The sequence below is a fragment of the Oryctolagus cuniculus genome, chromosome 2 (genome assembly GCF_964237555.1).
Source record: "Oryctolagus cuniculus chromosome 2, mOryCun1.1, whole genome shotgun sequence".
Classification (NCBI taxonomy): Eukaryota; Metazoa; Chordata; class Mammalia; order Lagomorpha; family Leporidae; genus Oryctolagus; species Oryctolagus cuniculus.
This window is the reverse complement of record NC_091433.1, coordinates 92,467,936-92,484,142: the sequence shown is the minus strand read 5'-3', so window position 1 is coordinate 92,484,142 and position 16,207 is coordinate 92,467,936. Positions and strand designations below refer to the sequence as shown.

At 53.5% G+C, this 16,207-nt stretch overlaps 1 protein-coding gene across 7 annotated transcripts in view; it reads right to left on the bottom strand.

Annotated features, from left to right (window-relative positions):
• The window catches only part of IKBKB (inhibitor of nuclear factor kappa B kinase subunit beta), a 45,489-nt gene extending 33,495 nt beyond the window's left edge, over positions 1-11,994 (bottom strand). For 5 of the 7 annotated variants that reach the window (XR_011386389.1, XM_051832409.2, XM_051832410.2 and 2 more), the window contains exons 1-4: positions 11,827-11,994; positions 11,280-11,402; positions 2,160-2,254; positions 1,013-1,130 (exon numbers count right to left, since the gene is read on the bottom strand). Coding sequence is in view for 6 of the 7 variants with exons in the window: in XM_051832409.2 (XP_051688369.1) it covers positions 1,013-1,130; positions 2,160-2,254; positions 11,280-11,384 (318 nt within the window). In the remaining variant the exon portion in view is untranslated. Of the gene's footprint in view, positions 1-1,012; positions 1,131-1,213; positions 1,988-2,159; positions 2,255-11,279; positions 11,403-11,826 lie in introns of all 7 variants that reach the window. The other 2 variants (XM_070068617.1, XM_070068618.1) reach the window with 2 other exon arrangements.
• Between the last annotated feature and the right edge of the window lie 4,213 nt (positions 11,995-16,207).

Below are 16,207 nucleotides of genomic sequence, written 5' to 3'. Positions count from 1 at the left end.
TCATACACTCACATGCGTGAACACACACTCATACGCTCACATAAACGCACAAACACACACACTCATACGCTCACATAAACACACAAACACACACACTCATACACTCACATAAATGCACATTCATACACACATACACACTCATACACTCACATGCGTGAACACACACTCATACACTCAAACACATACTCTCACATAAACGCACACTCGTACACACATACACACACTCACACAAATGCACATATACACACTCACAATCGTGTACACACTTACACATACACTCATACACACTCACTCTCACACAAACTCACACACACTCTCATCAGAGTTTTCATTTTCGTAAATCAGTGTGGCTCTGCTCAGTTTCCCAGACGGAGAGAGGGCCTGCAGTGGGACTCACAGCACTGTGGCCTAAACACTGCTCCTGAAGCTGTGTGAGGTCTGATAGTTGACTTGACCTCTCCGGGCCATGACACCCGCTGGTAACACAGGATCCCATCTGCACCAGCGTCACAGGGTGGTTAGGGATCAAGCGAGGGACTGTCTTAGAGATGCCCTGGGAAGTCGGCACACAGAACCATCCCTGCACTGGGAAGGCTGCCTCTGCCCACCCTGAACTCAGGGAAGAGAAGCCGAGGTGGTGAGAAGGAAGGCAAAACCCAGCAGGTGAGTCAGTGGGGGACCTGTAGCCCCATCCCAGCTGCCTGATTACTAACTAAGCCAGTTCCCTTCCTGCTACGCCTGGTGACTGCGTGTGGTGCCCCACATCTGTGGAGGCCAAGCCCTCCTAATAAGGACAGTGGCGATGCTGCCGCTGAGACCGATGGCCCCAGCACACAAGGGTGGAAACGTTTACTCTGGAGCTCAGCCAGCCTTTCCCCACAGCCCTGGTCACAGTGTAGAACGCACGGCAAGCCCCTCCCTGCCGCTTTCCTGACAGCCTCTGACTCAGCCTCCGACTCCACCCATGTCACCCCAACGCAGGCATGGCCGGGGCAGCCCCTCCGCGTCCCACCTTGCGGAGGTCTCCTCCTTGGCAGTACTCCATGGCCAGCAGGGGCAGGTCGTTGGGCGCCAAGTTCTGCATCCCCTCGGGGACATCCCGGGCGGCCACCACGTTTGGGTGGTTCAGCCTAGGAAGGAGGAGAAACCAGTGAGGGCAGACCCCAGCTTCAGCTCACCCACTCCTCCCGCCCTCCACGACAGCCAAGTCTACCTTACGAGAGCCCTCAGCAATCAACAGAGGAGACGCCTGTCCAGAAACGCACAGTGTATCCCAGAGTCTGCCCGGCTAGCTCCACTTGCAGCAGCACGAGGTCAAGACCTGAGTGCAGGCATAACTGAGCCTGCTTTGGAGACAGAGCAGGGAGCATTTCCAAACGTGGGCACGCAGGCCAGGGCGCCTGGTCGGCAAGCTTGGCAGAGTGAGCACCTGATTGACGTCTTCTAGGCTGGCTCATCCGCCCAAACGCTTCACTAGCCGGGGGACAGCACCCATCAAGTGGATCGACACACCCTGCCTGCACCCTGGGGAGTAAATACCAACAGCAGTGCCATAGCACTGGGGAGCTGCACCCCTCCCTGAAAAAAAAGGATCTTCTGCCAAAGGATCATAAACAAAACCGACCAAAAGACCCCGTGTAGACTTTAACTGCTACTCTTCCCACCATCGTGAGTAGTGCAGTCACTGGGGACAGCGTTCTGACACAGTGGGTAAAGCTACCACGTGTGACACCGGCATCCCGTATGGGTGCCAATTCACATCCCAGCTGCTCCACTCCTGATCCAGCTCCTATTAATGGCCTGGGAAAAGCAGCAGCAGATGGTCCGAGTGTTTAGGCCCCTGCACCCACGTGGGAGACCCAGATGAAGCTCCTGACTCCTGGCTTTGGCTTGGTCCAGCCCTGGCCACTGCAGCCACTGAGGGAGTGAACCAGCAGATGGAAGATCTCTCTCTCTGTAATGCTGGCTCTCAAATGAATAAACCAACCTTCAAAAAAAAGAGGAAGAGGAGGAGTCACCCATCCACACAGCCTTGCTGGCACCCAGCTGGAGGAGAGGCACAACTTTGCCACACGCAGCAATGGGGCCGTTGCTCCAGATCCACACCGGGGTCCCTAGAGGCCACTCCACCACAGCTGTCTGGCAGCCCAGGCCCTCACCTTCTCATGATCTGGATCTCAAGACACCAGCGCTCTCGGTTCCGTGGGCTCAGCTCCTGCCGGCACTGCTTGATGGCGATCTGCTCGCCTGTCTCCTGTCGAAAGAGAACGTTGGGAACCGGCACAATGAACAGCCAATGCAGAGAGCGTGCCGGAGCGCGAGCAAGCAAGCTACGTGGGAGTGGCTCCCGGCCTCAGGCACAGCGCCCCAGGGCCCCTGCCAGTCGGCTGCTCCCTCACCCCTCACCCCACCTGCCCTTCCTGCTGCCTCACCTCCACCCACCCAGAATCAAAGCTTCTGAGGCCTTGCTCTGCAGCCTCGGTGGCCATTCCTGCCCAGAGGGATCAGCCCCTCTGCACACCGGCTGGGGCCCCAGAGGCTGAGCCACACCGCACCGCTAGCATGTGACCGCTCTGACCTAGAAAGCATTGCATGGCACGTTCACCCAGCAGAGCACACAGACGCACACTCGGATGCTTCAAACTCCAGCGGTGCCATTTGCCAGCTGTGTGACCTTGGGCACACCCGCATGTCTGACTCAGTTTCTCCACGCACCTTTCAGGGCTGTCATGACAATGAGCACCTGGCAGCGCACCTCCACCTCCCACAGGTCCTCTTGTCATGGGGAACCTTCCCACGCTCGGCTCCAGCCCATGTTTCTGGCCCATCTCCTGCAACTCTGCCACCCGACACTGCATGTATCTCCCAATTAGTCTTTTTGCTGTAGAATAATAGGGTTTTTCTTCCCCTTGTCTTTGTTCAATTACAGACTTGTCCATCCTCATGGGCTGCAACCTCTACGTAAGTAACGAAAGTCCTTTAACCATGCTTTCTTGAACTGAACAGAAGGCAGATTACAATTCTGGGAGGAATAACTGACTGCATGACTGGCTCCTGAGGTACACCAGGGAGCTGGGGGGACAAGCCAGAAAGCGAGGGCCATGAGGCAACACTGTTGGCAGCAGCGAGCAGAGCAGCTCCATCTGCCACAAGGGCAGTCTGCACTATGCCCTGGGCCTGCCCAGAAGGCAGAAGCTGGGAGCATCACTGAGGGACAGCAGCGGCCTCTGGCAGCAGCTAGCGTAGCTCCACAGTGCCAACATCCTGTGTAGTCCATGCACCTGCAGCAAGAACATCTCCAAGGGCCACAGCCTGTAAGACGTTACGGTGGCCGGCGCCGCGGCTCACTAGGCTAATCCTCCACCTTGCGGCACTGGCACACCGGGTTCTAGTCCCGGTCGGGGCGCCGGATTCTGTCCCGGTTACCCCTCTTCCAGGCCAGCTCTCTGCTGTGGCCAGGGAGTGCAATGGAGGATGGCCCAAGTGCTTGGGCCCTGCACCCCATGGGAGACCAGGAGAAGCACCTGGCTCCTGCCATCGGATCAGCGCGGTGTGCCGGCCGCGGCAGCCATTGGAGGGTGAACCAACGGCAAAAGAAGACCTTTCTCTCTCTCTCTCTCTCTCTCTCTCTCTCTCACTGTCCACTCTGCCTGTCAAAAAAATAAATAAAAATAAAAAACAAAACAAAACTCTACTGTTCTCACTTAAAAGATGTCCTGGAGGCCCTGCTGGCAATCTCAGTTTTCCAAGTTCATGACAATGCATGCTGAAAAGGATCCCAGCTCTTGTTAAGTGCAGCAACTGCTGTGGTACTGAATGGGACTCAGACACACAGCAAAACCTGGAGTGCCATCCAACTGCGTGCCAGCCTCGTCCTTACCGAACTGGTCAGGATTCCTACAGGAGCAAGGACCCACCTAGTAAACACAGGAAAAGTGGAAATCTCCAAACACAACCAGAGTCACTGATCAATAAAGAAATCCTTTCCATGGGTTTTCAATAATTTCAGATAAGGTGGAGGTATCTTAACCATTACAGCTCCTGTGCCAGCGGACAGACACTGAGAACACCTCTAAGATAGTCCTAGAAGTTGCTTTTATTAAAGGTTAATATTGCTTTGGTTAAGCTCTCCATCAAGCAGTTACCTCATGTGCCTACTTTTGAAGAAAAAGCTCTATGGAAATATAACTCATGTACTAAACATTCATCCATTTAAAGCAGGCAACTCAGTGGATTTTGGTATACTCAAGAGTTGTGCTGCCAAAAATCAGTCAACTGTACAATGCTTGCTTACCCCCCCAAAGAAGCCCATACCCATCAGCGGTCCCTCTCCATTTCCTTGAACCCCTCCCCCCAGCCCCTGGCAACCACCAGTCCACTCTCTGGCTCCACGGAATCGCCTGTTCTGGTGGTATAAATGGAATCATACAGTATGTGCCCATTTGTGACAGGCAACTTTCACGTGGCAGTGTTTCCAAAGCCTGCCCATGTTGTGACCGTATCCAGCCTGGGGCAGTCATCCTGGCTAACCAGTCACTCTCTTCTTGTCTTTGTCTACTAGTAACCTTGATATCTGTCTTTGATTCTGAGGCTCTCTGAAGAGCTGACCTCTTTCGATAACTGCAAGTCCCGGGGCAGGCACTGGGTGCAGTGGCTGAGATGCAGTTTGGGGCACCTGCATCCTATATGGGAGCGTCTGGGTTTGCGTCCCAACTCTGTTCTCCATTTCAACCTCCTGCTTATGTACACCCTGGGAAACAGCAGGGGACGGCTCAAGCACCTAGGTCCTTGCTACCCACATGGGGAGATCTGACTTGCGCTGCTGGCTCCTGGCTTCGGCCCAGCCCAGTCTCAGCTGACGCAGAGATTTGGTGAGTGAACCAATGGACCAACAATCTCTTCTGAATAAATTTAACATTTTTTAAACTATAACTCCTGTTGCTATTGAATCAGTTAGTGCAACTGTACAAGTGTCCTTGGGTGGGAGCCCACCTAACACTTCTCGAGGGTTCAGAGAGATAGCACAGGACATTTGTTCAATCACTGTGCAGACAGCTGTATGCAGCAAAGCCCTGCACCCTCTCCCCCATGGGCGTCCCAATGCCTCGGTCTGTTCTCAGGCCAACAGAATCCGGTTTCAAGTTTCCCTCCCCATGTGTGTTCAAACTCAAACCTTTCTGTACAGTTCTGCCGTGGCTTCATCAATAATACCTCTGAAGGATGATGCCGGCTACAGTTTGAATGTCTGTTCCTCCCAAACTGATGCCCAAACGTAGCTACCACTGTTAACCTACGAAGAAGTCAACCTTTTGAGAGGCAAATTAAGCCACGGGGCAGTGGGCAGGGTTGACGCCTTTTTACAAGTTTGGCCCTCTTGTGCCTCCACCAAGTGACACCACTGCCAGAAGACTGTCACCGGCCGCTGGCGCCTGGGCCTTGGACCTCTCGGTCTCCAGGAACAACTTTCTCTGCGTCATAGATGACTGCATCTCAGGCACTGTGGCGGCAAATGGACTGAGACCCGTTACAGACCCTTGCTTCCCGTCCCGCAGGGCCTCCCAACACTCAGATCTCGCTCCGCAGCATCCCATAGGACAGGGGCGGATGGGCCAAGCTGTGATAGGAAACATGGTTCCACCCTCTGTTCCCCGTGCAGATTATCATACGCAGGGGTTAGAAGATGCTGTGACTCATGGTTTGTTACCTCAGAATGACTCTGAGACTCTAAGCCAAGATACTAAAAACTCTGCACCTACTTAACTTCAAAACACAGAATGGTATATTCACCTCTTGTTGTCATTTAACAAAGGAGCACGAACTTGGTGGCTTAAAACAACACAGATTCATTTCCTTCTAGTTCTGTGCACTGGACGTCTGACAGGCGCCTCAGCAAGCTGTGTTCCTCCTGGAGAACAGAGAAGAACCTGCTTCCTGCCTTCCCAGCTTCTAGGGCAGCCTTGCAGCCCTTGCTCACGGCACCCGCCCACTCTCAAAGCCAGCAGGGACAGGCTGAGCCTCCAACTCTGCTCCCGACAGTGCCAGACACCTTGTGGGCACAGGAGGCAGGAGCACTGGCTCAGGAGCTGAGTAGGTCAGGTTGAGCTGCTTATGTAACTCACGGGGGTCCTGGCCCGGGAGCAGGGAGGACGCCACCTCTTCCAGTGACAGCGGTTAAAACGCAGTGTCTGTGGCGTAAGCTTGGAGAAAACGCTAACAGCACCCCTTCCTTTTTCTGGTCCTGCACTGGTGTCATTGTCCTGACTCACAGCCTTCTCTTCCACTCGGGCCACCAGGTCTACCTCCTTGAAAGATCCACGTTCCAGTTCTCCGGGAGCCTTCTCTTCCCTCGCAAGGCTCAGAAAGGAAGACGTGGATGAAGCACTCGGTACAGCCGGCCCACACGGACTCTCCACACAGGGCAGCCGTTATCACGCCCACACAATCTAGTGCTTAGATTTAGGTTTAATGTATTCCTAAGCATTCCTCTCACCGACTCAGAGCCCAAGCACACTGGGCACAAAGCTCAGGAGCCGGCTCAGTGATTTCTCAGTAAACCGAGTGGATCAGTCTTATTTAAGACTTGGAGACACATACACGTAGATAAGCTGAAGTGAACTTGGTCTTGCCCGTGGAAGGCACAAGTGAAGGTTGGTACTACTTCACAGCAAAGATAAGTAACACCTTCCTTCTAACAGGCAGACGTGCATTGCCTCGGTCACTCTCAGAAATATTCCACAGGGCCTCTCTCCCATCAAAGTGCAGAGGCTATAAACTGCAAGGCTCTCGGGACATTTCCAGATGCTTCCAGAGGGCACTGGCCCACAGCCTGCCAGCCATGCTGGGCATCCAGAGTTGAGGGGATCGGTATCTTAAGTACCACCACAGTCCACGGGGAAAGTTGCCACTCAAAGTCAAGGAGCTGACCAGCGACGGAGCCAGGATTTGAGCCCAGGTCTGTGCAAGTTTGAGAGATGTATCTTCCCCCTTACTCCTAAAAGGTGCTGTGGCTGAGGCCACTCAAGTTACCTCCTTTTCCTCTTCCTTTGTATTTACAAGGTCTTACTGAAACTATCACCCTATGCAGCTGGGCCTGACGAACGGCTTGTGCTCACCTGGGCTGAGGTTCAAGGGAGGTGCTTGGAAGAAGACACAAAGAAACCAGGGAACCTGGGGTGGGGTCCCATGGCACACCACTCGACACAGGGAAATCCTCTTTGGAGTTCTCTGCTCAACAAGGAGGACATACATTTGGTCCTCCAAAGAACTGTTTGTCCCTCCGTGCTTCAAAATGGCTTAGATTGATGGTGGAGGTTACAGGAATCCCTAAGAAACATCCTCATCTCGGTTCCCCCCTACAGAGCAGCCCCACGCCACAGGGGAGGAAGCAGGAGGCTGGGATGCAGAGACGCAGGTTCCAAACCTGCTCCTTTACGCCCTAGCTTGGCCCCTTGGCAACTTATGTGACTTCTTTGTCATTGAGTTTCCTCAGCTCAGTGGGAAGGAGGACAAGATTCCTTCCTGCCGGCGTTACTGTGAGGCCTGGAGCAGAAGCACGGAAATCACCTTGCCTAACTATTCTAGGTTCCCACTAAGGGGTGGGTCTGATGGTTAGGTACCCCTTCTCCAACTGAGGAGCCCACTGTTTGGCTCCGGCTTGTAATTTCTCTTCAAACACACAAACCACATATACTCTGTCTCTGTCTGTCTGTCTGTCTGTCAACACAGTACATAGAGTATTGTGCGAAAGGTACATTGTGAAGTACAATCATTGCTCTTGACGAGAGCTAAGTCGCCAACACTGCCAGATCCCAGCTGCTTTCTTCGAGAGGCTCTGGAGGAGGGTATCCGTCTCCAGGCCTGGACACTGCTTAAAGACCTCTCTCTCCATAATACCCCCGCAGCCCGTGGGATCTCCCAGACTGAGACCCACCCAGGAGGATGTAGAGATTCTTGGGTACCTGGGCAAGCATCCTCTGAGGATTTTTTAAGTGTTCAGCTCCTCTCCTGCCCGCAACCCCGCTAATTTTACCTCCAAAGTATCTTCTAAAACTCCCCAACTCCCACCATCAGCTTTCCGACTAGGACTACTCCAGCTCCAGCATGGCCCCCCCACTCACTGGGAAGGGGCCTCGCTAGCACCAGCCACCTCACTGTTCAACAGCCAGGAATTTGGCGAGGGCTGGTTGGTGATTTGAAATCAGCCATGGTGGGAGTGGGTACCCCATGAAAATTGGCACAGAACCAGGGCATTTTTCTGGGAGCTAAAAAATTTTCCTAGCACCCTGCTGCCTGCCTGGGTCCCTTGCAATCTGTCCCTGAAGTTAGAACTTCCTTCCAATATTGTCCCATTTCTCTCTGGATCGAAACAAAACCCTCTTGATTTAAACTATGAAGTCCTGCAGTCTTTCACCTGCTGCTCTCACTGAACTTCACCTGGTCCTCCCTCCAGTGACACTGGCCACCAGCTGCAGCTCCACAGGGCCTCTGCACAGACTACCTCTGCCCAGCTAACTTCTATCAGTCTCTCGGGTCTCAGCACAAGCACCAATTCCTAACCCCTGGCTGATCCCACCTCCCTGTCTACGGTCTCTGTCTGCTGGGTCCCACTCTCTAGTTGCATTTAGCATAGTTAGGAGTTTACAGGTATAATTAGTTGATTAAAGGCTCTTTCTCCTCTCTGCCATTCTACCCATAGCAGACATTCAATAAATATACAGGGGTTGACTGAATGAAAAGATTTTGTACACCCAACCATACACAACACAGTTGCTGTGGAGGAATTGCAAGAAATGCAAAGCTAGACTGGAACTCAGAGCTTCCTACAGACAAAAAAGCGGGACATGAGGCATGTCAAAACGCATGGTGACAAAGAATTCAGTGGAAGGACCGCTTCCCACAGAGCGAAGCAGTTCGTGACGGGCTCACAGAGGAAGTGGTCTAGCGCTGCTCCTGGAGAGATGAGCAGAATTCATGCGAAGGCTCTGAGGAGAGGGGCTTGTCCCACAGGAGTGCTCAGCAGACCAGCCCGCGGGAGCCAGCAGCGACGCTGGACTCTGGAGGAGTCGGTCTTACGGACAACTAAGGCTTTACAACAAGGGAAGACCTGCATGGTGGTAACTGGGAGCACTAACCCCCACACACATTCCTGGGCCCTAATCAAGGCCGGAAACAAACCCCATGTGGCAGCAGCTTTCCCAGCAGGCGGCACAGGGAGGCCGTTCTGAGCCGGAGATGACAGGCACATGGTACGCCTGCATGGAACGCTGTTTTGAAGGAATTCAGGCTGTTTCCAGTTCTGAACTAAGCCGTCTAGAAGCAGCCCAGGCCGGTACAGGGAGGCCAGAGAAGAATCTGACCCTGGCTGTCCTGTGACCAGGACGAGTTTAAGACGGTTACATTTCTGAGGCCTCCCCAGTCATAGGTTTGCGGGAATCCCAGTTTCCAAGCTGGCTGTGAGAAGCCTACCACCCAGGCCCGCAGTCTCCTTCCTCCGGGGTCCTTCCATCCTCGTGGAACCGACAGCACTCAGAACTGTCCTCCATGTCTGCCTGGAGCGACCTGGATATGGCCAGCCTCCATGACCCTTTCTGCATGCTGCAGCCAGGCTCCCAAAAAGGGTTTGCAATCTGGGGCGGGCGCTGTAGTGCAGCAGGTTAAAGCCCTGGCTTGAAGCGCCGGCATCCCATATGGGTGCCTGTTCTAGTCCCAGCTGCTCCTCTTCCAGTCCAGCTCTCTGCTGTGGCCAGGGAAAGCAGTAGAAGATGGCCCAAGTCCTTGGGCTCCTGCACCCCTGTGGGAGACCCGGAAGAAGCTCCTGGCTCCTGGCTTTGGATCGGCACAGTTCCAGCCGTTGCAGCCAATTGGGGAGTGAACCAGCGGATGGAAGACCTCTCTCTCTCTGTCTACCTCTCTCTGTAACTCTGTCTTTTAAATAAATAAAAATAAATCTTGAAAAAAAAAGGGGGGGTTTGCAATCTGCCATCCCTTTAGTGCAGAAAGCCACTTTTGCATTAAATCCCCTTCCAGGACTGCAGTGGTGGGGAGCTCACTGTAGCTATTTGGTAACTGAGGGCTCCTACAAATTGGGATCCACAAACATAAAAAATAAATTAAGCTTTTCTAGTACTAACTGCACAGCAACCCTCTCAGAGCAGCACCATGTGGCCCTCTGGGACTGAGGAAAGTGGGCATCCCACAAGGCTGGGGTGGCCCGGGGCCTGTGGAGATCTGTGCAGGTCACCTGTGCCCCTCTCAGGCAGAATTAGGGAATGCATTACTCAATTTATGAATGCGACGCTCACCCAACAAACATGGGCTTCGAGTCCTGAGGAGAGCTTCAGTGCATGTACTTCCTGCACATGTGACAGAACTGACACTGGCCCCGTGAGAAGCTCAGCCAGACACCTGAGGGGTAAAGTCGATGAGACTCTACCCAGATCTAAAAAGAAGTCAACCCAAACAACTCCAAGCTGTAAAAGTCATCGAAATACAAAATTTTCACTCATTAACAATGTGATAGTTCTCACTGTCATGCAAATCTGTGTGTTTTGTGCTGTACAGTGCTTAGCAACAGTGGGAAGACATAATTATCAAATACTTTAAGTATTATAAATTTTTCAATAATAAATACTTGAGGGGCCATCGCTGTGGCATAGCAGGTAAAGCTACTGCCTACAGCGCCAGCATCCCATATGGCCACCAGTTCCAGGCCCGGCTGCTCCTCTTCCAATCCAACTCTCTGCTACGGCCTGGAAAAGCAGGTAGAAGATGGCCCAAGTCCTTGGGCCCCTGCACCTGCATGGGAGATCTGGAAGAAGCCCCCAGCTCCTGGCTTCAGATCGGCCCAGCTCTGGCCATTGCAGCCATTTGGGGAGTGAACCAGCAGATGGAAGACCCGTCTCTCTCTCTCTCTCTCTCTCTCTCTCTCTCTACCTCTCCCTGTAACTCTGCCTTCCAAATAAATAAATAAATCTTTAGAAATACAAATGTAAATAAGTAAATATTTGATTATTTTCATCCTTAAAAATTTTCTCTGTATGTTTTAGAATATGGAACACACCGGTACATGGTGTGCTGGTAGACAATATCCTAACCTCAGCATAGCTCCAGAACTGAATATATACTTCTTTAGGAGGCACGGTCAACACGGCCCAGGGATCAAAGTCTAGATGGGTCCGCTGAGCTTGGCCACTGCCCCTTCTCACTCCCTCCGGAAGGCCAGGCCAAGGGGAGGCCCCAGCCGTGCGAGCAGGGAGGAGCCGAGGCTGCGGGAGCCCTACCTGATTGTGCCAGCGGATGACGTTTCCGAAGCCCCCAGTTCCCAGGCGTTCTTTCATTTCCCAGGCCCCGCAGGTCTGGGTTGGCAGCGAAGGCGACCAGCTCATGCTGACGTCCTGTTAAGTCTGTAAGGAATTTGGGGTGGAGTCGGGGCACAAAAGGTTAAAGTGCGAAACCGAGCAGCTGAACTGATTTTCATTTGTGTCCAGAAACCGGGTCGTAAGGTCGGTCGCGCTGTCTGGGGTCTTCCCCACCCCCCAAGTCACCCCAGGGAGACGATGCTCCACCCCCAGGGCCACTCCCCGGACGGCGGCCACGCGCGCCAAGCGGTCACGCGTGTCCGCAGCCAGCCCGGCCGCCCGTGCGCCTGGGCTCGGCGACCCCCACCCGCAGCGGCACGGCGCGTGCGCGCCGCGAACCGCTACTGCCCGCCCACGCCGGGGTTCCTCGGGGCCTCCGTGGGGAGACAGGCGGGGAGCCCCCGAGCGAGCACCCACGCGGACCTGGGGTCTGTGGGGGGCCGGGGCCTGCGCCGCCCGCGGGACTCACCTGTCGGCGGGGACGCGGGGCGGGGGCCAGGCTCCCGGGGCTGGGGACGCGGGGGCCGGGGGACCACACGGGGGGCTCTGACACCCCCCCACCGAAGACATGAAAATGCGGGAACCTTAAACCAGCCAGCCCAGCGCCACTTCCTCAAACACTTCCTGACCTGACGTCACGGACCACGTGGCCGCGCTTAAAGGGGCCGCGCCCTGCCGCGGTCGCGCGAGCCGGGCCTGCTCCTGAGGCCTGTAGCGCGGGAACCCCAGCTGTGGGGCGGGGGGCGGTTGTTTGGAAGGCCCGGACGACTCTGGAGGGTGCTGGGCCGAGTGTGCTCTCCGGGGGGGGCGAGCGCAGCCCTGAAACGGAAGCCCCCCCCGCGGCGCTCCCGGGCTTTCACCGGGGAGTCACCGGGAAACTTCCCGCGCCCGCCGCCAGCACGACTGTTTACCGGGAGCGCCGTCCCGGGCCTGGCGCGGGGTCCTCAGAAGTGACGCAGCGCGCACAGGAAAGGAAGGGAAATGCTTTTGGCCCCAGCGTGCGCCTAAACCCGAGGTTCAGCGTCCTGACTGGGGAAATGGGGGAGAGGCCCTCAGCCCGCGCTCCTCTCTCATCTGCTTCTCACTGTTGTGAGGAGACGGTGTGCATGTATTTTACTCAAGCAGGAAAAACGTATTAAAGGAGACCTGAGGGGGCCTGGCACAGCGGGTTTGAGACCCGGCTGCTCCACTTCCCATCCAGCTCTGCTGTGGCCTGGGGAAGCAGTGGAAGATGGCCCGAGTCCTTGGGCCCCTGCACCTGCGTAGGAGACCAGGAAGAAGCTCCTGGCTCTTGGCTCCAGATCGGCGCAGCTTCGGCTGTTGCAGACGTCTGGGCAGTGAACCAGCAGATGGAAGACCTCTCTCTGTCCCCTCCACACCCCACCCCCGTCTCTGCCTCTCCCCTCTCTCTGTAACTCTGACTTTCAAATAAATAAATAAATAAATAAAGGACACCTGAGGAGGATAATATTCACAACTCCAGGCACGGCCCTAAACTCTGTTCTTAAACATTTTTTTACTCAACGCTTTGGCAGCCTTACCAATTGCACAATACCACATTATTGCCATCCCATTTTGCAGGTGGGAAAACAAGCTCAGCGTAGAAAAAGTCTTCCATGCCGCAGCCACAGAGCCACTGATACACGAACCCAAGCAGCTGGTTCCCAGGTCTCACTGATGATACTAGGCTGTGTGCTAAGAAGCCAAGAAGGCAGACTGCATTTGGAGTCCAGACAGTTAACTGCCCACCTCTGATGTGTAAACATACATCTCTTCTCAAAATGGAGGTTAAATCGCATGAAATCATCCTTTTCTAGGAATCGGGAACAGTGGAAATGCGAGCCACCAAGAGCAGCAGTTTCCATCTGGTTTGGCCTCACAGTGGGAGGACAGGAAGGCACACAGGTCAGACAGGAGATGCCCAAGGAGCAACACAGGGGTCCTGGTCAGAGGTGCCTCCCATCCAGAGATCGACGCCAAGTCTTAGGAACAGGTGTGCTCAGGGCTGAGGCAGGCACGGTCAGGATGAAAAAGAACCATGGGTAAACAGTGGTCAAAAACGTGGAACTGTGCCTGGCGTGACCTAGATGTAATGTGTTTCTTTAATAAACACAATTTTGAAGAAAAACGTTTATTGAGCACCTATGTGTGCTGGGCACTCATAGAGTCTGTTTCCTGGGTGATGTTGGGGAAACAGTTCTCTGAAATTCCTGTCCCGGAGAAATTTACGAGGCATCCACTGATAGTACTGTGCCACTGCTGTTTATGATTTCTTGGTTGAAATATGTGACATTTGTTCACCTTCTATAAATAAATTTCAAAGAAGAAAAAAAGAGTTCTTATTTTGCTCAGCTAAAATACTTGATTTTTCAACTGAACATAAATCTGTCTGATAAGGCCTCATGTCACTACGTTGTGGTGTGTTTTGGATCTGGGAAGTGAACCAGCAGATAAATCAATGATGGCCAGGAAAGGGTCTCTGGATTTTATCATGTTCCAAGATGTTTATCATCTTCAGCCCCATTTTTCAGCCAGATAACAGCTGTCCCAGATCCTGCTGTCGTGATGTGAGCAGACTGTTGACAGAAGATATTTGAAATGCACCAAGGAAACACTTCTATTTCTTCCTGCTTTGAGGTTGAGCTCGCTTTAAGCTCTGTCTGTGTGGTAATCGAGAAATACTGAACAGCCCGGATGTCTGGAACAGTTGTCAGCAGCACTGGCCCCAGGGGATCCAAGAAACGTAACTCAAACTAGAGGTCTCTGGAATCTTTTAGGACGAAGGAGCCTCCGAGAGCTGGACCAGACGATATAAAACCAGATGCTGGCCGGCGCGGCAGCTCACTAGGCTAATCCTCCGCCTTGCGGCGCCGGCACACCGGGTTCTAGTCCTGGTCAGGGCGCCGGATTCTGTCCCGGTTGCCCCTCTTCCAAGCCAGCTCTCTGCTGTGGCCCGGGAGTGCAGTGGAGGATGGCCCAAGTGCTTGGGCCCTGCACCCCATGGGAGACCAGGAGAAGCACCTGGCTCCTGGCTTCGGATCAGCGTGGCGCGCCGGCCGCGGCAGCCATTGGAGGATGAACCAACGGCAAAAGGAAGACCTTTCTCTCTGTCTCTCTCACTGTCCACTCTGTCAAAAAAAAAAAAAAATATGCTAATTGTTCTGCTGTAGAGACATTTATAGCACCAGAGATGAGGATAAAGTTTCTGAACATTGTTAATTTTATAATGAAATCTAATTCCCAGAATAAGTCAAAGATAACAATCCTCTTACTCAGTCTCTTTGTGTCATCATTTGATTAAACTCTGCTGTCTTACCTTATACTGGCCAGGCAAAGCCTGAATGCGGAAAGGATTGTTTTCTACACAATCTGGGAGCTGAGTCATAGTAAGAGGAGCCAGCTTTTGAGATAGGAAAGTAAAAGAACAGACCACTCAACAGGGAGGGTTTCCCGCCCTTGAAGAGTCAACCGGGCCCAGTGTTTCAGCAGTTCTCTCACAGTGTTCCAGATTCGTTTTATGGAAAGGGAGCTGCAAGCAAGGACTTGCTCCTTGGACAAACTTGTACTCCACTGCCAGAAAAGTTGTTTAGTTGGAAGGCACGGAGAAATCCCCCTTTCTTTTAGCGTTCATGGGAAACACAGGGTTGGGTGGCTGGAGACGGATGGTGAGAATGAAACTTGGTCCAGATCCTGTGGGGCTCAGTGTCGTGCTGGCTGCAGAAGAGGAAGAAGAAAAAAAATGCAGCCAACTTATATCTCAGTGAATGAACCTGGGCCAATGGTGAAACTTTAGAACTAGCAGAGCCAGACAGGCCACCATTGTGCCTTATCCAAAGGGTACATCAAGGAGCTGGGGCCCTGAGTCACCCTCCCAAGGAGTGATATCTTGGGGGAGGGAATCGCCTGACGAGCCACCTTTATTTCTGTACACATGTGTTTTCACTCCAGCAAGCTCAAAGTCACTGTGGAGCAGCTGCCCCACCTTTGGCTGTGGCGGCAAGGGGCTGAATTCGGGCAGGGGTGGGTCCTAGCTAGCCTTACTTCTGGGCTCCAACTTTTGCTCCAGGGTAGCAAAGATTCTGTGTACTGCTGCACCAAATGTGCTCAATACAAATTCTGTGCATGGATAAGGGAACTGGCCAATGCAGGGACAGGAGATGCTGCATTCTTTAATGTTTGTTTACAGCTGCTCTCTAGAATCTGCCCTGCCGGCCCTCATCCTGGCTCGGTTGTGAACCCTGGGCAGTTGTTTAAATCTCACTGAATCTGTTTTCTCTTCTGTAAAGTGAGGCATCATAGAACCTATTCCTTGGGGCCAACACTGTGGCATAGCGGGTAAAGCTGCCACTGCAGGGGCCGGCATCCTGTATGGCCGCAAGTTCATGTCCCAGCTGCTCCACTTTCAATCCAGCTCCCTGCTAATGTGTCTGAGAAAGCAGTGGAGGATGGCCCAAGTGTTTGGGCCCCTGCACCTGCATGGGAGACCCAGAAGAAGCGCTAGGCTCCTGGCTGCGGATCGGCCAGTTCTTACCATTGCAGCCATTTGAGAAGTGAACCAGCAGATGGAAGACCCCCTCCCCCCGCCTCTCTCTGCATCTGGTTTAAGTGTGCTAACACATAAAAGTACAAAGCCCGGTGCGTATTAAGCCCTCTTAGAATAGTGGTGATTAGTGCTATTTTTTTAAAGGCAATAACCCAGAAGACAGCTGAGGTCTCTATCCTTTGTGATTCAAGTGTGGTGGGCTCTCCCCTCATAGTTCAAGACCCACCTTCCTTTCCCTTCTCCCCAGGAGCAAGGACCAGAGACTGGTGTGTGCATATGGTGGGTGAGGTAGGAGGTGGGCTTATCA